The sequence below is a fragment of the Sphaerodactylus townsendi genome, linkage group LG09 (assembly GCF_021028975.2).
Source record: "Sphaerodactylus townsendi isolate TG3544 linkage group LG09, MPM_Stown_v2.3, whole genome shotgun sequence".
Classification (NCBI taxonomy): domain Eukaryota; kingdom Metazoa; phylum Chordata; class Lepidosauria; order Squamata; family Sphaerodactylidae; genus Sphaerodactylus; species Sphaerodactylus townsendi.
Genome location: NC_059433.1, coordinates 26,693,130 through 26,715,346, shown reverse-complemented (window position 1 = coordinate 26,715,346; position 22,217 = coordinate 26,693,130). Strand labels below are relative to the sequence as shown.

The following is a 22,217-nucleotide window of genomic DNA, read 5'->3' as shown; positions in this document are numbered from 1 at the left end:
ACACATGGACAATATATACCCCACTAAACATTCCCTTCTCACTAGACACAGTGTGTAACAGACTTCTCTCTGTGATACACCTCTGAAGATGTCAGCCACAGATGCAGGTGAAACGTTAGGAACAAGATCTACCAGACCACGGCCACACAGCCTGGAAAACCCACCACAACCAATTACAGCTTATATTCACACTGCCTTTAAATATGCCTTCACTGGTGTAAAAGGGATTTCAAATCCAACTCAGTAACCAAAGATGGCAATACTCACGTACAGATATAAAGCTTTTTATTGTTTACCATAAAAAATTGCCAGTTACATATATAGATATATGAAAGGGCAAGGTAACCGCTAGAGAACATGTTGTCTTTACAAATGCAAAGCTATTTTTTCTTTCTTTTTTTACATTATTTTACAGGAGATTTTTTTTAGAGCTAGCATACAATTCAAAGCTATATTAAGGTTAGTATTTTACCCCACACATTGGGAAATGTCTGCCATTTGTATATAACAGCATAACTTTTTTTGCCCTTCATTTCATTCTTCCCCCTTCATCCCATAGAAACATCCATGCTCACACAACTTTTACTTTCTGCAAGACAAAAAATTAAATACTTTTTTTTTAATTTACAGACGTACATTTTAAATGTCTCAAGAAATTACAAACCAGTTATAAAATATTCTGGCCAGGTTTACAAATTAATTCCTATTTGTACAAAACTGTTAGATGACTAAAGGCCAAGAACACACAAATTAAATAATGAACTATGCATGTTTTATACAATTATAAACATACTTAACACTGTTTAACAGTTCTTAATCTGCTGTCCTTTTTACACAATTATATTCCAAGGCTCACTCATACAGCTTACGTATTATTACTCAGCCATTTCATTTGAGAGGGTCTATTAGCAGCATCTCAGTGGTACCAGAAAACCGGCACATAGATTTTCAACATACAAAACATTGTATTCATTAAGCATCAGATAGGGAAAAACCACAGTAATGCAAACTGCCTGGGATAGTCAACTACTTAAAGTGGCAACATTTTAAGACATAGGAATACGATCCGTTTCAGAAAATGCACACGTCATACTAACAAAGAGTTATAAATTAAACTCCGTCAAGTACCAACAGGTAAATTGTTTTGTTTTTTTACTTTGGGTGAAATGTCAGCTTTGTATATCGACTCCCAGAACTGGAAGCAGAGGCAACAAACCCACTGAACAAACGGTGTGGTGAACAAGTAAAGGTTGGCATAAAACAACGTCCATCAGAGGGAAAAGCCCCACAGTGTGACTGCAGTAGGCACTTAAGACAAAGCCCCACTTTGTACCAGAACACTTTACGTACCAACTCTATTGCACACGAAGGATAGTAAAACTGAACTGTGCACTGGGTTTTTTAAAAAGTCATTTCCTCACAAGCCATTTTTAAAACCTTCAGTTACTATTTGTAGAGGGAGGAAGGGAGAAAACAGGGGTCATCCTGGTCCAAGGTGTAACTTGCACACAGGAGCCATTTTTTTTTTTACCAAAGCATCCCCAACTTGATGACAGTCACACATAAATAGCTGTTACAAAATTCCCCAGCCCAAACCAAGAGCTGTGTTTGTGAGATCTCACAAACCGGCTGCTAAAGAAATGATCCAGAGTCTGGGTTCAGCCTTCTCCCTCTTCCACCAAGCAGCAGACCTACCACCACCACCACCACCCCCCCGCCCCAAAAAAATTCCACCTGCACTGTGTTGTACCACAGCAATCTCTGTGTTTTACCTAGGATCGCAACACACAGTACATTCAAAGTATATTTCACAAAAAGAATGGTTTACCTCTCCCTCCCAAGTCAATATATTCACTCAGAAACAGAGCAGTGAGAATAAGTCAAACGTTTCCAGCAAGGGCTGGAAGAAACCCATGTCACACCTTTTTGTATTTTATTAAAAAAACAGCTGAAAACCTCACCCATTCTTGTATTTATTACTGTAGATACAGTTGAAGATCTGAGACATGCACTCTTCATACAAGGCACAGCTTGAAATATTAAGGAAGAATTGCTTCATGTGACATTTTTCAGCCCTTCTTGCAGCTTTCAGTACTAAGAAGTCAGACTGCGAGAATAATACATTTGCTCCATTTGTATGTATTTTTTAAAAATAAATTTGCCAGATCTTTACTAACTGGGATTTAGGATGAAATTAGCTAAGAAAAGAAAGCCCACAATTCTGTTTTTGGACTATTTTAAATTTCTCAGCACTGTTTACACGGTTTTTGAAATGGTACAATGGTTAAGAGGCAAAGGGATCAAGAGCAACAGGGAATGACAACGGGTGTTCTGGTTCTATTAAAAAAAATGTTTTAATGGGGAACAAAGAATAATCAACTGCATAAAAATTCATCTACCAGCACAGGAAATTTTTCCAAATCATAAGCATCAAATAGGTCACAGATACCCTCTTCTTCACCAAGACTAAGTAAATAGTCGTCTTGAAGTAAAGGAGGCAGCAAGCTTACAAACGGCCCTTCAAAGTTTGAAGGAATTTGGTCCTCTGTCTGCTGCAGAAAGTTAGTTGGAGAGGTCAACGGGGAGATGGCCGATGAAGGAACTGAACAGTGGACGCTTCCTGGATTATCAGAAGTCACTTCTGTTAACAGAAACAGTGGTTACATTTTTTTTAAAGGACAATATAAAATGAGAATTGCATAGTCTTTCATAATGTTAAGGAAACTTTATGTAGGTAATGTTTTGTCTGGTTCCTCTGCCTGTTCCTGACAGCACACAGACAATATGACGTGCTGTCTTGGAGTCATGGCATCACCCTCATACTCACCTGCTCCAGAAGGGACTCTGATGGGGAATGGCCTCTCCCCAAACCCACTAAGGCAGGCAGCCCAACCAGGGGCTGTGGGAAAAGAAGCAAGAAGAACAAATGTCTGCATTTATACCCTGCCTTTCTTTCCTGTAAGGAGACTCAAGGCAGCTTACAAACTCCTTTTCCTTCCTCTCCTCGCAGCAGACACCTTGTGAGGTAGGTGGGGCTGAGAGAGTTTTGAACAAACTGTGACTAGCCCAAGGTCACCCAGCAGAAATGTAGGAGTGGGGGGAAAAACCTGGTTGACCAGACAGGAGTCCGCCACTCACTTGGAGGAGTGGGGAATCAAACCCGGTTCTCCAGATTAGACTCCACTGTTCAACTACTACATCACGCTGGTGAGGGCATTCCTGGAAATTCACCAGCAGCAGCCTCAGAGCTGGATACATGTCTCAGAAGGGAGGCAGAGCTCAGGCTGCAGACTGCGGCTGGGACGAGGCCAGAGGAGGAGACCATCAGTAACTGGGGCTTTTCTGGGGCCTGCATACACAGGCAAAGCAGCCTCTTGAAACCTCAGGGGAGGGAGGCAACTGAGGCAGATTTCCTTCACCCCCCCTGGGTCTGCTGCTGAAGACAGCACATTGGGGGAGCCCATCTCTGACAATGCTCTATTAGGCTAGCCTCGAAAGGGCTAAAGAGGAAGGGCCAGACCATTCTCACAATACTCAGAGATAAGGGTGAACTAGAACTCCACCGTCCTTTCCATAAGAGAGGCTTAACTAATACCAGGCTAGGACAAAGTGATGCTGGAGGGTGCTAAGATGCCAGACTCCAACCTGCCACCAGGATAGTCTGAAACATGCCTTACTTGCTACAAAGCCTCTTCATTTTTCTAACCACAGGGCAGAGCAAGGTATAGAGAAGTAGGCCGGACTTCTGGAGATGCAAGGATATGTTAAATTACACCAGAGGGAGTTTTGACTGGTTTATTTATCAAGGACTGTTATCAAAAGGATATCTATTTACACTAGATAAACAAATTACCGAGTTGTGGTGGGTTTTCCGGGCTGTGCGGCTGTGGTCTGGTAGATCTTGTTCCTAACGTTTCACCTGCATCTGTGGATGGCATCTTCAGAGGTGTATTACAGAGAGAAGTCTGTTTCACACTGTGTCTAGATGCAGGTGAAATATTAGGAACAAGATCTACCAGACCACATCCACACAGCCCAGAAAACCCAACACAACCAGTTGAATCCGGCTGTGAAAGCCTTCAAGAAAACTATCAAATGTGTTACAACTTCACTTGAAGGCAGCTTTTTAGACCGAGACCATTTTAAAAGGTTACCTTTGGAAACATTTCTTGAGATATTTCCATTGTGGTCCTGACTGTGTGATTTTACTGGACTTGGACAGTCTGTTTCTTCTGGACAAAGATAAACATCAATCGGTCCTTGGGTACTCGATAAATGTATCCGTTTATTCTGTGGAGAGAAAGCACCACACTTTTCAACAAGTTGTCTTTCAAAAGGTTATTTATCATATGTAGAAAATGAAGCATTATGGCCCATTTTAATTAGGATTGGTATGACCCTCAGAACCAAGCCTGTACAGAGGAATTATGCATTTCTACTTCACAAGTTTCCAGGACCTTTTCAATGATAGAGGAAATGATACTTAGGAGCAGTGGCGTAGGGGTCAATGGGGACTTCTGGGGCAGCTTGTCCCAGGCACTGCAGTGGTGAGTCACGTGGGGGCGCAAAATCACCCACACACACGTGACTCACGATGGCCGGCACCTCCCCACCCTCACATGCAGGAGCAAGGCAAGAGGAGACCGCCCGGCTCGCCCAGGGGAGCCTGGCCGGCATGGCACCTACACAGAGCAGCCAGCCAAGCCACCGGAGCCCAAAGCCTGCAGAGAGGAACAAAGAGGCAGCTTACACACTAAGGCAGGCAAGCAAGCAAGCCAGCCGCGGGGGGAGGCACAGAGGAGGGGAAAAGCCCTTGTTGTCCCTACTTCCTTAATTCAAGATGGGAGGGAGGAGGAGGAAAGGAAAAGCTCTCCTCCTTCCCAGCTCCTTCCTTCCTTCAAGATGCAGGGGGAGGAAATCCCTGTGGTGGCTACCAGGAAGAAAAGGTGTGTCATTCTCTCTTGCTTTTTTCCTCCCCGCTTTGTGCTAGTAAGAGATTGTAAGAGGCTGGAGTTGGAGGTGGGGGTAATGTGACTCCAGCGGAGTCAGAGCTACTTTCACTTTCCAAAGCAGCCCCGGCATGTTTCCCTTTCTGCAAAGGACTTGTTACTGCTGCTGCAGAACTGGCGACCTGGAAACAGCTGCCAGGGGTTGGGGAGCCTGCCTGGGAGAAGAGAGTTGCTTTGGCTGACATTTGTAGGCACCGCTCAGGAGGTAGGAAGATGTTTCCCTTTGCATTCCAAGAAGTCCAGGGAAAGTTGGAAGTGCCAGGATGAACGCAGCAGAGTGGATTTATCGAGGGGAGGAAGAGGAACCCCCAGCACCTGCCCCTTCCCAAAACAACTGCCAGGTTCAGATCTCCCCCATCCTTCTTACTGGGGGTGCAGTGGCAGAAACTCTCCAATTTACCTTGTGAAGCACGCTCTCTCTCTCTCTCTCTCTGTCTGTCTGTCTCTGTCTGTCTGTCTGTCTGTCTGTCTGTCTCTCTCACACACACACACACACACACACACACGTTGGGGTAGTCCAACAGTTTGGACTCAATTCCACCTCTCTGCCTTTTGTCTGTGGTGTAACTGCATGCCTTAAAATCACTAATAGTATAGATTAATCAATATGTTAGACATGATTATGTCTCCGCAGCATATTAAGTTAAAAACTTGCATGATGACTTCATTTTTTCCATTTAAAAAAAGCCCCCACCCCTCCCTTTTTTGCAAGGCAAGTTGCTTGCTGGAGAATTGAGTTCAACTCTTCCCCTTCCAGCTTCCCAGATCCAGCCTGATATTATGTTTTTAGGGGGGGGGGGGAGGTGGGGCAAGAGAGGCTGAGGGATTGCAGCCTGCCCCAGCCTACTTGGTGATTTGCTAAAAGTGATTTGCCTCCTGGCCTGCCGTCTTTCCAATAGTCCTTGGAATGAAGGGCACCCCCCTCCACATTCTCCCCTGCCATGGGTGATGGTTAGAAATGTGATCACTGGCCACGATGGGGAAAATGATGCTTAGACAAAATGGAACTTAGTCTTCTCTGGCAAGGCAGGTGCTAGCTTATTGTTGCACTTCCAAGCTTGGAGAATCACTCCTGTTGAATTTTTTGCTTGCCTTGCTGATGGTAAGGCATAAGAGTCCAAAAAGAATGAGGGTATTCCTGTTTGCAGGTGGATCTTTTAAACTGGGGAGGGGGGAGATATGAACTCTTGATGGTTTTTACTGAAATGTTTATTAAAGAATAGTTTCCACCATATAAAGATAGTGCAGGTTTGTTGACTTTATTACAAGAGAAGTTATTTTGTAAAGACTGTGAGTTCATGTTAGTAAGTGCCTTATATTGTCAGTATTAAAATTCAGCATTTGCAACTACTGACTTGAAATTTGCCCCTGTCCTTTCCCTCCCTCCTTTTCTTCCTGGCTCTGTGTTGTGTTTCCAATGCTGGGGGGCAATTGGGGGTGCTGGATATAACACCATAAAACATTTTCACAGCAGTAATAAAACAGTTTGAAAGCATTTAAAGTCATATGATACTTAAAACACTTTAAAGTGTAATAACAGCTGTTAAACATTCTGAAAGTATTTTGAAAATGTCAAAAATTTTATTTCAGCTGTGTGGCATGGATCATTGCTGTGTTCAGATTTGTGAATTGGGGCATGTTCTATAATGCGATGGTGACTATGAGATGGCCTGGTGCAAAAAATCATTCTTTGGTCATAATGGGGGAGGGCGGTCCCCCATACGGGGGGGACTCAGATTTTGCCCTAGGCTCCATTTTCCCTAGCTATGCCTCTGCTTAGGACACCGCCATTTTCTGAACAAAATATTTATTCAAGCATGAATATTACACACAATTTGGGTTGGATTCTCATAACAGTTCTTCTTGGAAGAGCTATCTTGGTCTCAGGGTAATGCTTAGAGACACCCAAGAATGTATATAAAACTATAAGCTTTCACTCTTAAATACATGTGTTTAAAAATGCTGTGCAACCAGAAAATTCATCAGAATTAATCTATAAACAACCTAAGCTTCTCTTCGGGAGCGGCTACAGCTCAGTGGTAAAGCATCTGCTTGCTGTGAAGAACCTCCCAGGTTCAACCTTCAGCATCTCCAGGTAAAAGGACCAGGTTGTAGATGATGCAAAAGATCTGTACCTGAGACCTATACCTGAGAACTGTTTCCAGTCTGAGCAGGCAATACTGATTCTGATGGCCTGATTCAGGATAAGGCAACCTCAGGCGTCCATGTGTGAGAAGGCAGATCTTTTCCATCTGCATCTTATCCCAGCACCTTTATGCTGAGAACTGGAGATCCAGAGTATACAAGAAGTCATGCAACGTGGGTGATAGCCACGACAAGGAAGCCACGAAGAAGAAGAGCAGCATCAGCAACATGGATTTATACCCCACCTTTCTCTCCTGTCAGGAGACTCAAGGTGACTTACAAGCTCCTTTCCCTTCCTCTCCCCAGAACGGACACCTTGTGAGGTAGGTGGGACTGAGAGAGTTCCAAAGAACTGTGACTAGCCCAAGGTCACCTAGCAGGAATTTAGGAGCCTCAGCCACTCAGGTGGAGGTGTGGGGAATATTTCAGAATGCAGAACCTTTACAGGAGGAAGATATGAAGAATCCCAGAAGTCTATCTTTGATCAACGCTACAGTCAGAGGCTTACAAATGTTGAGGAGATTACACTGGGAAGATGTTATGCAGCAATGGTAAGGAAGAAAAGGAGGAAGAAAAATCTGACTGAAAAGAAAATGTGAAATGGAAGCTGTTTCAGTTGTAGCGAGCAGAACTGCAGAAGATACTTAGGACTTCCCCATAAGGGCAAGTTCCAGATACCCAAAAAAAGGACAGGAAAGTCTCTCAGCAGAAAGTTAATTTTCATACACAAAAATGAGTAAATTGAGTAAAATACATACACAAATATGGTAAAAGGCAATTACTGATTTCAAGCAATATTGAAAATGGGCTGGTTGGTTTAAGATGGAAATCTATAAAGCCAAGACTGAATGTATGTACAAGAAAATTATGTATGAATGTACAAGACAATTATACCTACCTCTACTGGGTTAGGCACTTCAAGTTTTGTTTCTGGAGGTGCTTTTACAAGTATGACAGTTTGGTCTTTAAGGCTACTAATTTCTCGAATATCTTCATATCTAATGTAAGCTAATGTGAATCATGTTAAGGAATTCCTCAGAAGTAGCACTTCAGTCACAAGTATCAGCACACCAAATTAGGACTGTTTGCCCGTCAGCCTCTTAACTCCTCCTCCTATTCGACATGCTGCCTCATAGGAATGCTATAACTAAAAAATAAAACCAACTTATCCTGAAGAATGAAAGCCATGTAGCCAAAACCAAGAACACACACAAAGCGATTTATAGATTGATACACTATTCTTTGTATAAGACAGTTATGGAATATTGATACATGTTCTAGACTAGACCAATAAACCAACATTTACAGAAACAGTTAGTGTATTGTCTAAGGCTTTCACGGCTGGAATCACTGAGGTGTTGTGTGGTTTCCAGGCTGTACGGCCGTGTTCTAGTAGCATTTTCTCCTGATGTTTCGCCTGCATCTGTGGTTGGCATCTTCAGAAGATGCCTGCCACTGATGCAGGCAAAACGTCAGGAGAAAGTGCTACACGGAGAAAGTGGAACACGGCCATACAGTCCGGTAACCACACAACACCCCAATGATTCCGGCCGTGAAAGCCTTCAACATTAGCCTTATATCTACTGGAACATACCAACCACTAGCTAACGTATCACTGATACCACTATTGAATTTGCTTCTGCTCAAAACTCAAAGTGTAGTACAGTGGTTAAGAGCGGCAGACTCTAACCTGGAGAACTAGGTTTGATTCCCCACTCTTCCATATGAAGCCCGCTGGGTGACCTTGGGCCAGTCACAGTTCTTTTAGACATCTCTCATCCTCACCTACTCCACAAGGTGTGTCTGTTGTGAGGAGAGAAAGGCAACTGTAAGCTGTTTTGAGACTCCTTAAGGCACAGAATATAAAAACCAACTCTTCTTCAAAGGAATGCATTAAGTCAGCCTGGCAGTATATAAAGCATATGCTAATCAAGAAAAAGCATCACATTTCCCCAAGGAGTTGTCTCAACTATTAAAAAGGATATCTCAGATTCTCAGAATCTTCTCTTAGCAGCTTGAGGTCAAGGGCACAGCTTTGTATTAACTCGTCCAATTTCTTCTCTTCTTGGTTGAGTTCTGTTACCTCTTTAGACAAACTCTGACAGTGTGCCAACATGCTGCCATCATCAGAAAGACTGCAGCCCCTAGAAAACAAAATTGTTGTTGTTGTAAAATGACACAGTTCAAATCTACTCCGGAAGCTCAGTTGTCCATTTTTGAGATCCATTTCTCTTGCGGACCTTGTAGATTGTAGGGGGTATTTCCTCACTTGGAAAGTGGATTTTATGTAGGGGTATTTCCTCACTTGGAAAGGGGATTTCATGGCAGAGGTTTCAAACCAGACATGTTATCTGCTTCTTATCCAACGGAAAATTGAAGGTTAAGAAAAAGTATGCAAGGTAGTGTCAACTCTTTTTTTTTGCCAAGAGTCAGTACAATCACAACCTAACTTTATGCCACTTTCATATAAATTTCTTTTCTAGGTCAAATCACAGGTTCATCTCATGTATATGTGGCCCACTACAGAAGTTCAGAGCCTAAGCTATAAACCCTGAGTCCCTGTTTCAAATATCAGATCAGCCACTAGTTCACTGAGAGAGCAAGCCTGAGCAAAGTTACACACTTTGAAGTCCGCTGAAGTCAATGAGCTTTGGAGTACACAATATAGTCACAACTTTACACTCTAAAATGTGAATGAGCTACAGTGAAAGCAAACAAATTTTTTAACCTCTATCCTCCACTATTAGTAAGTAAGTTAAAAACAGCTGTGCACTGTTATGCTTGAACATGTCAGGGGTGAATAGGGAAGGAGGTAACTCTTCGCACTACTTGCCTTCATGCCTAATGCTTACTTTCTACTTTAGTCTAAGCCTGTGGTGGCGAACCTTTGGCACTCCAGATGTTATGGACTACAATTCCCACCAGCCCCTGCCAGCATGGTCAGTGGGCTATGCTGGCAGGGGCTGATGGGGTGTACGTCCATAGCATCAGGTTGGAGTGCTCCTGTCTTTCGAATCAAACAATGCAAAGAAAGGAATTGCAAAGGTTTCACTCCATATGCTCACGCTGCATAGGAGTGGCCAATGCCTATTTCAAAAGAAGATGGCTGACAACTTTGGTTTATGCCCTCACCTTTCCTCTCCTGTAAAGGAGATTCAAGATAACCACAAGCTCCTCTCCCCACCTCTCCCCACTACAGACACCTTGTGAGGTAGGTGGGGCTGAGAGAGTTCCAAAGAACTGTGACTAGACCAAGGTCACTCAGCAGGAATATAGTAGTACGAAAACATCCAGATAAGCCTCTGCCACTCAGGTGCAGGAGTGGGGAATCAAACCTGGTTCTCCAGATTAGAATCCACCTGCTCTTAACCACTACACCACGCTGGCTCTCAGTACAGATAAGGCTTAACTGAAAGAGGGGAGCTTCCCCAAACTCACTAGTGTTTCACATGCATTATCTTGGGACCAGTTCGAATAAACAGAGTACGTACATTTAAAAATGCTGTTTTCTCCCAGGTGAAAAAAAAGAGACTAAAAACCCTTCTAGGACATGGAAAGCTACCATGCCAGTCCAGTAGTTCTTGTGTAGCTTTTCCCCATTATTACGGTTTCTTATGTATACAGGACAGTTAACATGGAAGGACGTTCAAGCATACACTCTGAATTAAAGTCCAGAAACAAGTTGCACTAAATGCTACACCCTCAAGCAACGATAATGAAAACCTTGCAATTATCATCTAGTTCAGCATTTCATCTCCAGCACCAGGGTGAGGGCCAAAGGCCAAATGACACTTGGCATTTTTTTGCCAAATTACCGGTAAGTATTCTGTGCAGTTCCAAAAATCAGCAAACCACTCCTTCTGCCCTGACATTTTGACTCAGGGAAACAAGGGGAGGGTGAATGCAGGAACCCCTCCCCAATCAGGGTCCTGGTCCTTTGCCTTTGCCCAAAGCTCCTGATGAGCACAACTGCTTTCTGGGCTTCAAGTCCTCCCAGTGAATATTTTGTGGGGAAAGTAAGTTGGGTCTGGACCCAAAACACAGAATTTATTTTGGCCATCAGAGATGCCTGAACAAAAATACAAGCAAAGTATGATGGAGACAGCCATCCCACCTGGATCCCAGCACTAGGCAGACACATGCTTACATGTCATTACCAAGCCACATGACCCTTTTAATGTATTCTAAGGCATACAAAAAAATCCATGTAATACTTTTTAACTTAACCACATTTCTGTCAATTGGATGGGTCTGTATAAAGCTAATACATGGCTTGGGTCCTGGTTTTTAGATTCTGCATGGACCAATACAGCTGTTTCTACTTCATGCGATATGCAGCCTTAAAAAGAGGGAGAGAGCATTCAGAGCGTAGATTATTAAGAATTAGATCTTCCTATACCTGCTAATAGGCCTAAGAAGTTTCTCCCACCAAGTAACTAATTCCAAATTCGATATAATGTACTTTTAAGCATCACCGATATTACGGTGAACTCTGAAGCTGTCATTTGGGGGTTGGACTTGAAGGCCCTTGGGGTCTCTTCCAGCTCTATGATCCCTTACAAAAATACTTACATCCACTGAATGTTGTTTTTGGATTTCTTCTTAATGAGGTGGATACCTTCTAGAACATTGGTGATATCATAGATCCTCCTTTTCTGTACTTTAAGGACCTCTGCTGCTTTCCAAAAGCTTTTGTTCAGGTCTACAACGCCATCTGGGGACTGGCTTAGTAGCTGGATAAACTTCTTTGTGAGAAGACCAAGAGAAGTATCATACCGTGTCTTTTCTGAAGGAGATTTTGGAGCTTCAAGAAAAAGAAACATTAAATTGAAATCTTGATACTAGTCTGAATTTGTAATACAATTCTACAGAGTTGTTTTGTATGTTGTAGTACAGATCACTCAAGAAAATGTTCAAATACACATCTACAGATTAGTGAGCCATGAGAATTGTGGGAAAGGGGACTAATTTGTGACAGTTGGTGACAAGTTGGAAAGGCCCAGAGGAGGGCAACCAAAATGATAAAAGGTCTGGAATCCATGCCCTATGAGAATCTTGGAGAGCTGGGTATGTTTAGTTTGGTGAAGAAAAGGTTAAGAGGTGACATATAGCCATATTTAGACATTTGAAGATATTTTTTGAAGGGATTTTGAAGATATTTGAAGGGATGTCATGTTGGTGAGGGAGCAAGCTTGTTTTCTGCTGCTCTAGAGACTAGGACCAGGAGTAAGGGGTTCAAGGTGAAGGAAAGAGATTCCACCTAAATGTCAGGAAAATTTCCTGACAGTAAGGGCTGTTCGCCAGTGGAATGCACTACCTCAAGCAGTGTAGGTGGGAGTCCTCCTTCTTGGGAGATTTTTTTTAAAAAGAGAGGCCTAGATGAAAGCCATCTGAGCAGAATGCTCCTGATTGTGTGTTCCTGCATTGAAGGGGGTCGGACTTGATGGCCCTCAGGGTCTCTTCCAACTCTATGATTCTATTATTCTAATTTGGAATCCTCCTGCACCTCCAAAGTCTCCCCCATCCAGTATTCTTTAATCTGCAGAACCATTTCTTCTCTCCAACCCCCTTTTCTTTTAGCTGTACTGAGTTGCTCTCACCATTCCCTCACTTCTCCTCAAGCTGTTTTTTTAATGGGAGGTCCCTTTTCCCCATTTGGTTAGTTAACAAATTCTTTCTTTTCTGCTTACTTGCTTGAGTGCCTCTAAAAAGTGCAGGGAGTAGACATTTCCCTGGAAATTTGTCTGTGGGTGACCTGGATTTGCTGGTGTTGCACAATTTAACATTATCTGTACCGCTGGACAAGATTACCTTGACGGACAGAATGTGAGGGAAATGAGCTTGGTTGTTTTTTAAACTCTACTGTCCATCAGATAGGATTTGCGTCCTTTCTCTGTGCATCTCAGCTGACACATCCCCTTATACAATACCACTAAATCACATGGAGTAAAAACCAGATGCGCATGAAAAATCAAGGTGTAAGGAACTAATTTCTTCTTCAGCTAATTTCTTCTTCCCTTCTCTAAAACAAGAGAAGGGAAAGGGTAAGAGGAAAGCCAACCCAAAGCGGGGGAAACGCTTGAATCAACAAGCTGAAGCATATCAAACTACTGCTACTTTAAATTATACAATATTTGTAAACAAAGTGTCATAGCAACCTTACCAGGCTCTTGCTAGGGCCTGAGGACCATACTTTCCACACCATACATATGTCAGGTGTTATGAATAAATGGGAGGCATGGACATTGTACAGATAGGACTTAACTGTAACATAAGGCTGTCAGATGTTTCAAACTGTGTGGTGACCAAGATCCAGCCTATCAATATTAGAAGGTAAAAAAACCTTAGAAAGTATGGGCTTTGCTGCTTTCCTGCTCCATAGAGGTCACTGAACGTGCCATTTCCTGCACTGAACTCTAGAAAGCACTGGTACCAAGATGCTAGAACCATGATAATGGGATCACTGTGTGTGAGTGTGAAATGTGATATTCAGAGACAAATTTGATCTCCTCAGTGTGTCAGCTTTTTTTCAAAGCCACATATTTCCAGCTCTTATTGCTGCCGAATTTGAAAATGCATTCAGAAAAAGGCTCTCCACTCTGATATGCTGAAGAGGTCCCTCTACCATGGTCCCTCACACTAAGCTATACAGCAGAGAAATCCATGTCCTTTCTATTCCCATTTCCATCCATTTCTTTGCTGAACTTTTGTATATAATTTGCCAATGTGGAACTTGCAAACAGAATCATACCACACCGAGACATGCCTGTGCAAATCATTGCAAGCTCAAAACACAATTTCATTTTTCTTGGCATCAAATTTGATAATTTTGTTTTGCTACAGAATACATAAGATAGCAGCTGCAATTCTTACAGAAAAAGTGTGGTGCCCAACGTAATGCATAAAACAAAACTTCTAGAGAAACACCCTAGCTTTTCCTCACTCTACATATAGTGAGAGTAAGATCAAACCAGTTAGGCTAAACTTACGAAAGTGTACATTAAACACATTGCCTTAAATCTGGGCGGTTTTCCGACAAGATGAGATTTCTCTTTGCTCCGTTTAAGATTAATAATCTGTAACCGTCTTAAAAATTCTGAAGGTTTAAGAGGATACAATCTGAGATATCGTTGAAAACATTACTTACTTCTTGGACTATCTGGGCTTCTAGTTGCAGCTCTCCCTTTCCCCTTTGGCGTTCTTAGCCCTTCGGCTAGAAACTGCTGGCCACTTTCTCCTAGTTCCAATCTTCGTTTTGCCTGCAAAAGGGAGCAGAATGTTCCTATGAAGAGCAACACCAACTGTTTTACAAGATGCAGAACTTTAGGTGGACCAGAAAAGATGCAGAACTTTAGACCGTTTTACAAGATGCAGAACTTTAGATGGACTAGAAAAGAAAATCATTCACAAACTTTTCCCCAACAACTAAAGTATTCCCTGACACAGCAGTATGCTTTTATCTTGCTGCAACTTTCCAATGAGTAAAATGCTCTGTTTTAAATGGAATAATCTCCTATTGGCATATGTCACAGTGGTGGCGAACCTTTGGCACTCCAGATGTTATGGACTACAATTCCCATCAGCCCCTGCCAGCATGGCCAAATGGCCATGCTGGCAGGGGCTGAAGGCAAATAAGAGTATCCAGTCCTGTATCATCTGGAAGTGGAAGGTTCGGTCCACTATGGCGAGCTGCTCTCGAGGTCTTCTGGCAGCCAACAGCATAATGAAGCCGCTCTTCACAAGAAGCTGAAGAGCTCTTTGCATCCCCCTCAGCTTTCTTACCAGCACGAGGGACAACAGCTCAGGTTGGGGAGTGAAACTGCCAAGGTGCCCAGAGGACAGCAAACTGGCAATGGAGAAAGGTATATAAAACCACCGTCACCCAACCATTTTCCTTGGTGGTTGTCATGTAGTGGTTTAACTTTCTCTTCTCTGTGGCCAGCTTGCCCACCTCCTGGGAGTTTCTTGGGTGCTAGCGTGGGAGAACAGACACACAGAGAAGCGGGAAGGATTGTTGAAGAGGACAGCTCTTGATTTATATCCCTAGGATGAGTCATCCTCCTCAGGGAGGCTCATAGCTTACCATGTTTCAGTAGTGTGTGTTTAAGCTGGGAACTACCTGGCAGCCACAAACCTTCCTGGGTCAGTCCACCTTCTTGAAACATGGGGTAGGTGACACATTGGTCAACACTGCTCTGAAGAGCTAAAGGTGTCATGTTGAAGAGCCACATATGGCTCTCAAGGGAACCACATGTGGCTTTAGGTGTTCCACAGGTAGCCTGAAGGCACAACAGGGGAGTCCAGGGAACATCTGTCAGCGGAGATTCTGTTCTCTCTGCTGTTACAGATATTTAAGTCTGGATATGGCCAAATGGCTCAGCTCATGGCTTGCGGCCTGTGGCCCATTCAGGACAGGCAAAGGATGGCAAAATTATACTTCAAATGCATTTCTTTATCTTTAGAAATCCCATTCAGACTGAAATGGGAAGTAAAGCAGGGTATGGATGCTTAAATAACATGAAACCACCTTGTCTCATATCATGTACCCAATTTCTTTTGCTCACAAATGAAATTTAAAAGCAGGGTGGACCTTTGGGACAAGAGATTTACCTAATATCCTTCAGCTTCTTCTCGATTCTGCAAGGTTACTAGCTTCTAGGTTACCCACAGCATCATAGTATTTTGAATGCTTTATCACATATACTAAAATTACTTCAGCTGAAAATGCAACATGTTACTTCCTGGTAAGCCACATCAAGTTTCCTCTGCTCTAAAATGTTTAAGAAGCTCTAATGTGGCAGCTACAGATAAAAATTCTGTGAGCACAGGACAGATGTAGATGCTGATGCTGGTATTATTTCTAACCCGTGCCAGCACAGTTGTTTTGCAAAATAGCTTTACTCAGATATAAAGGGATATCTGCGTTCACCGTATATAAAACAACTGGAGCCTAGGCAGCAGCTATGTTATGACAAGCCAATTCTGAAAGAGCACCCTGTTCTCACTCAAATTTGATGAGCAATTTTAATTGTATAAAAGCAAGCTATACTAAATGTGAACAAGTACAAGTCAGCAAGGTGAGGCATCTCCCTACGGCATAAACGACCACACTAAGCTGTATACGTTGTTACAAAGATCCTACACGTGGCAATCTTCAGCAGCGCATTGGGCAAAATTAACAGAAGGAAAACGTTTTGCATCAAACACACTGAAGTCACAAACTTTATGAAGCTCACTGTTAGTTTGTTTTTTTAGCAAAAAAAACCACTGCCTTGAAATGCTGCTGAATTTCTACAGCATCTGAGTTTCTTTGAAGGCCAAATCGGTTTTCTAAGACAGGACTCCTAGGCCCTTCTGCACATGCAGAATAATGAACATTCAATCCACTTTCACAATTGTTTGAAAGTGGATTTTGCTGTTCCACTCCAAAGTGCACTGAAAGTGGATTGAAAGTGCATTATTCTGCATGTGTGGAAGGGGCCCTACACTGCCACTGTAGTTGGATTAGGTCTTAAACAATACCTTGGGGAAAATGGGTAGAAGAAACAGTAGATCTGAAAAAGAACACTTCAGTTGCAAGCACCTTTGCAGGTTGCGCCCAAGACTGTGGAAATGGATGGACCAATGGTATGAAGTAGTATGGGACAGCCATATAACCTTTATAGATGGCATATTCTTCAAGTCACTACAATAACTGGATCTCTACCTTTTAAATTTCTTTCAATGGGGTCAGATAAGCTCAAGCCTCCAACATTTGACTAGGTCAACCAGCAGGGTTGACTGGGTCAAACCAAGGTCAACCAGCAGGCTTCATATGGAGGAATAAGGAATTGAACTCAGTTCTTCAGATTAGAGCCCACAACTGTTAACCACCATACCAATGCTTAACAACAATGTATATGACAAAGAAACTCCAGAGGATTAAAAAAAATGTTGGAAAGAATGGCTAAGGACACAAATCATAATTGCTTGGGTTTATATATATTGTGCAGATAGTTATGCGCTCCAGAAGACAAGTAGTAGGATCCTTTAAAAATGTGTCCCATGAGTGTGGCGTCTGGTCATCTCAGAACCACAGCCAACATTCTCATCTTAAGAACTTATTTATTTATTTTTGCACTTATATCCCGGCAGTCCCCTGGAGGGCTCAAGCCAGCTGCTGGTAGAGTAAGGGGAAGACAATACGTAAGCCTTCACTCTGGCTTGTATTTAGTTTCGGAATGACAGACATCTGAAGATCTACATTAAAATTAAAGATTTAGGTCTTTTATAACCTGCATCAAGAAGACTACACCAATTCAGCAGCGGTGACTCAGAATGCTGTCAGCTGTGAGTGGAAAATGCCCCATATCTCAGAGAAGTTTCCGGAACCATTTATTTACTCAAGGATCTTCAGGCTCAGGTAGATAAAGCTTACCCAGACAAACTATTCAGGTTATTGCTTGATGCATTTATGCCTTTATAAGGGTCAATATCCTTCATTCTTTGCAAATGCTAGAATTCTAATTAGGATTTTGTATCCTATCTTTCCTCCTTCAAGTTCAGGATATTGTACTTAGGTTATTTTAATACTAATAGTCATGTGAGGTAAACTATGCTTTAAAAAGGTAGTGTGACATGCTAGGCTACCTAGACAGCTTTGTGACAGTGCTAATATTTCTTCTTTTCTTTGGAAATACAGCTGCCTGGCCTTGCTTTATTAAGAAGGAGGCCAGCATGGGGAAAAGAGGAAATATTAACCCATTCCTCTCCTGCCATTTTCTCACCGAAAAAAATCACCCCGAGTTGCTTTTATTGGTGCTGGGGAAACTTACAGACAGCTATTTTTCCCTTGGATGTTTTTTCCCTTGGCACAGATAAAAGCCACATGTGCCTTAAGAAAGCCCCCAAGAGGAAATAGCAAGAAGGAAAAGGGTTAGACGTTCCTACTTTCCCCACGCTCTTCCTTGATAAAGCAATCACAGGCAGATGAATTTGGGGGAAAAAAGAACAAATAAATTGCAGCGTATAACTGAACTCTCTGGCTGGGCAGGAAAGCAGTTTTAGGATGGGCAGCAAGACAGTTGCTGAATACTCATACAGTCATAAAATAACTAGGTGTAGTGAAAGGCTTTTGCCTGTAAGGCATAATTAAATTTCAGTGCAACTGCTAACTGCACTGGAATGGCAGATTCATTAGGGACACATTGTTCTTAAAATTATTTATGACCATAAAGAGGTTTCAAATGCTGTTTCTGGAACTTATTGGGATTCCGACCTAGCAGCTCCTTGTATATTATCAGTTCAAGAAACAGTCCCATACATGATAATCGGTGAGGTGCAGAGGTTACAATAGAGTAGGATCTGGGACAGGCAGGATTGAATTCCCCATCTGTCACAAGAAGTTTCTGGGGGGCCATGGGCCAGTCTCACACACACTCCCTCTAACTAACCTGCCTCTCAGGAGTGTTGAGGATAAAATGGAAGGGAGGAGAACAATGTAAACTCTTTTGGATATAAATGAGGTAAAGAAACAGAATTTGGATCACTAAAACTCAGCCTAAAGAAGGTTCCAGAAGATGCTTAGGAATTGATGTCTTCCAAGACATGACAGCAAACCGTTAAAGAACTGACAGTAAAAACTGAAACGAACCTAAAATGGCTGCTCAAGAAGATATTCTAGAGACAGACACATTCACCAGTTGGCATCTGTTTGCTTTAATGAAACACACTATAGCAGTTTTATCTTGACTCAAACTGAAATCGCTACTCCTTACTGCAAGTTTCGGTTTTAGAAGTCAGAGTATTGGAAACGTATCTTCTAACAATGGCCTTTGCTCCACACTTAAAACATTTTCAGGCAGGAAATTAAACGTTTCCTCCATGGAGTTCCACATTGGTTTTCCCCCTTTGGTTCCCAAAACATCTGCTTTGAGCTTTTCCTCCATTTTATTTGGAACCCTTTTTACAATGGCCCCTTCCGCACACGCAAAATAATGCGTTTTCAAACCACTTTCACAACTGTTTGCAAGTGGATTTTGCCATTCCACACAGCTTCAAAGAGTACTGAAAGCAGTTTGAAAGTGCATTATTCTGCATGTGCGGAATGAGCCAATGATTCTTTAGACTAAAACATTTCCAAGCAATCTTCCCAAGCGATGCAGTCATTTTTCCGTGTTTTACCTTTCCTGCTGCCATTTTCCACACATTAACGTCCCTCTCGAAGCCATTTTTTTGCATCCCTGACTTCACTCCCCCCACCCCCCATTTCTATGGGGGTTTTTTGGTTGAATCTATGAAGCGTCCATTAAACAGAGCTACAGAGAATCAAAGCAAAGAATCAATGAAACCTCATTTCTACAAATAACACCCCCTCATAAAAGCCATGAAATGTTTGGAGAGCGTGAATGCAGCCAAAGATCGTTATAAAGGGATTTTTCAAAAACGTTTTTGAAGCATTTTTCAGCAACTTGTGAAGAAAAGGTCACTTTTTTACTACCATCACATAAACCAGAGGAGTGCAGGAATGTAATAACAATTTTTAGAACAGTCTTGTAGCAAATTCCATTTCATGGTTCTACCTTACAGTAGGTTATTCTCAACGGTACACTTTGAAGAATCTCCTTCTGGCAGATTTGCAGGCATTCCTTGGGAGCAGAGATAGTGCACATGTTGAACCCAGATACTTCAATCACCTTTTTAGGGATGGGGCAAGCTTTATGACAAGCCGAAAGCCTCTATTATGGCCTCTGTTCTGGTTACCTACCATATTCATTCTGAAATGTATCACCTTTTAAATATTCTTGCACATAATACCAATGAGTTACCAGAAGCTTTCAGTAGCTTTGAAAACTGGTGCTTATAAATTGGTGCTTTGCTTTTAAATTATAAAATTTGAATTATATTATAAAAAATGTTACAGTAGCTGGATCAGTTGTTTCTATCTAGTAGTCATTTTCTTTGTGTGTTCCATATCCACTAATTTTATTTATGTGACAAGCACTTAATACATCTTTAATTGCTTTTTTTTTTCACTTTTAACGTTTAACAGACATATTACCTGCAATGGTAAGATCCAACAGCCAGTAGGCTTTTTGGAAAGATCCTGAATAAAGTATGCAAGAACAACCTACTGAGCCTGTATACACTTCTAGAATTTTGAGAAAGGGTACTGGGAGCCACCAGAAAATAGCTGTCATGGGAACCATTACAAACATTAAGAGGTTTCAAGTCAGGCATCCTACTATTTGGGGGGAGGGGGTAGATATTTTCAGAAAGGCATTCTCTGAAGCCTCAAAGGTGATAAATCCTGGGAAGTTCTTAACCACCTCCTGCTCTAGTGAGATAGAATAAAAGTCAGTATTGGCTCTTTTCTTAGGAAAAAGAATCCTTTGGAGAAAAAGAACGTAATGCCAGGAAAACACATCCGTGAACACAATGGTGACCATGGACAACACACTGGAGATGTTGTCCTGGGGGTATCTAACCCTTCTCAAAACATTTATTACCTACCAACACTTCAGTTTAACTGGCAGTTAGGAAAATCATACACAGAGAAGCAAAGAGACAGGAGCCTGAATTTAGAGGTTTCATCATTTTTTAAAACAGTGTTAATTTTAAATATTTTGTTGGCAACACACCTTCATGAAATTGTTTCCAAGAAGTGAATAATGGAGCAAAGAAAATGGAATAACAGATACCACTATAGTTAAATCTCCTTTTCTTCTTGCATACAAAGAATTTGCGACAAATGACTTATTTCCAAGCACGGCTCGCCTAAATTATTTACACGGCAAAGATTTGAAAATGCATAACAGTTGCAGACATCAAGGGTTTAGGTATTCTACCAAGGTCATTAGCTAGTAAGAGTATAATTAGCAAGAAAAAATACACTATGGAGTCACAAACCAACTTATGGCAACCCCATGACCTTCCACCTCATGGGGTTTGCAGTGAAAGGGATGAGCAGAGGTGCTTTGCAGACTTCATCTGAGTAGCAACCTCAGTCTTGTCAAAGGTTTTCATGGCTGGAATCACTAGGGTGTTGTGGGTTTTCCTGGTTGTATGGCTGTGTCCCAGTAGCATTCTTTCCTGACGTTTCGTCTGCATCTGTGGCTGGCATCTCAATGTCAGGAGAGAATGCTACTGGAACACGACCATACAACCAAGAAAACCCACAACACTGTAACCTCAGTCTTCCTTGGTGGTCTTCCATCCCAGTACCAATCCTCATTTACTAGCTGAAAACGAAAATCTTAAGGAAATGACTGAAGCTCTTGTAAGGATTTCAAACTTTAGAAATATTGGAGACAAGTCAGGGAAGTGGGCTTATATCCAGCAACAGTTAGACTCACAGCCTTACTGGAATTAAGAAAATACTGGCCAAAATAAAATATTTTTTGTACAATAGAATATAGTTTATATTTAGCCAGAGTTTAACAGCGTTCTGGAAGTTTATTATGACAAGACTAACTCAACAAAAGTGGCACAAAGGTTACTGGTGGCATCCTTTAATCTGTAATTTTAAAAATGTAATGTTTGGTTAAGGCTAATAAAAACAGTGTGTAAATTTCCATATTCTCCAGATTGGATGTGAACCAAAGATAGGGGAGGAAGCCCATGATCTTGTAATTTTGCAAAAGTATGCAGACTGCTTGAGGTGGTGGTGTACGTTGGCTTTCTGCGAGACAGCAATAAGAACTGAAAACATCCTCCGAGTGCATAAATGCTGATTAAATGACTCTCTAGCACCGAAAACAACACATAAGTCCTTTGAAAGGCTGGCAGCCAAGGCAAAACAAAATGCAGTAGTCGTTGCATTTACAACGCATAAAATAGTTATGCCTGAACTCAGCTGTTCGCTGCAATTTAAGCATCTGCAGACTGTATTACAGTGGAACCTCGAATTTCGTCGATAATAATAATAATAATTTATTATATTTATAAACCGCCCTCCCCCGGAGGACTCAGGGCGGTGAACAAACAAATAGATAGAGCACAATAAAATCAATAATATCGAGATTTAAATAATCATTAAATAATGGCTCTCTATATATTAAAACCACCCCCATTAAAATGCAGCGT

At 41.9% G+C, this 22,217-nt stretch overlaps 1 protein-coding gene across 2 annotated transcripts in view; it reads right to left on the bottom strand.

The window, feature by feature from the left end:
* Nucleotides 1–268: 268 nt before the first annotated feature.
* E2F3 (E2F transcription factor 3) overlaps nt 269–22,217 on the bottom strand; it is a 35,832-nt gene continuing 13,883 nt past the window's right edge. For both annotated transcript variants that reach the window (XM_048508436.1, XM_048508437.1), the window contains exons 2-7: nt 14,302–14,413; nt 11,727–11,958; nt 9,140–9,298; nt 8,053–8,167; nt 4,155–4,290; nt 269–2,641 (exon numbers count right to left, since the gene is read on the bottom strand). In XM_048508436.1, coding sequence (XP_048364393.1) covers nt 2,376–2,641; nt 4,155–4,290; nt 8,053–8,167; nt 9,140–9,298; nt 11,727–11,958; nt 14,302–14,413 — 1,020 coding nt within the window. In that variant the 3' untranslated portion in view covers nt 269–2,375. The remainder of the gene's footprint in view (nt 2,642–4,154; nt 4,291–8,052; nt 8,168–9,139; nt 9,299–11,726; nt 11,959–14,301; nt 14,414–22,217) is intronic.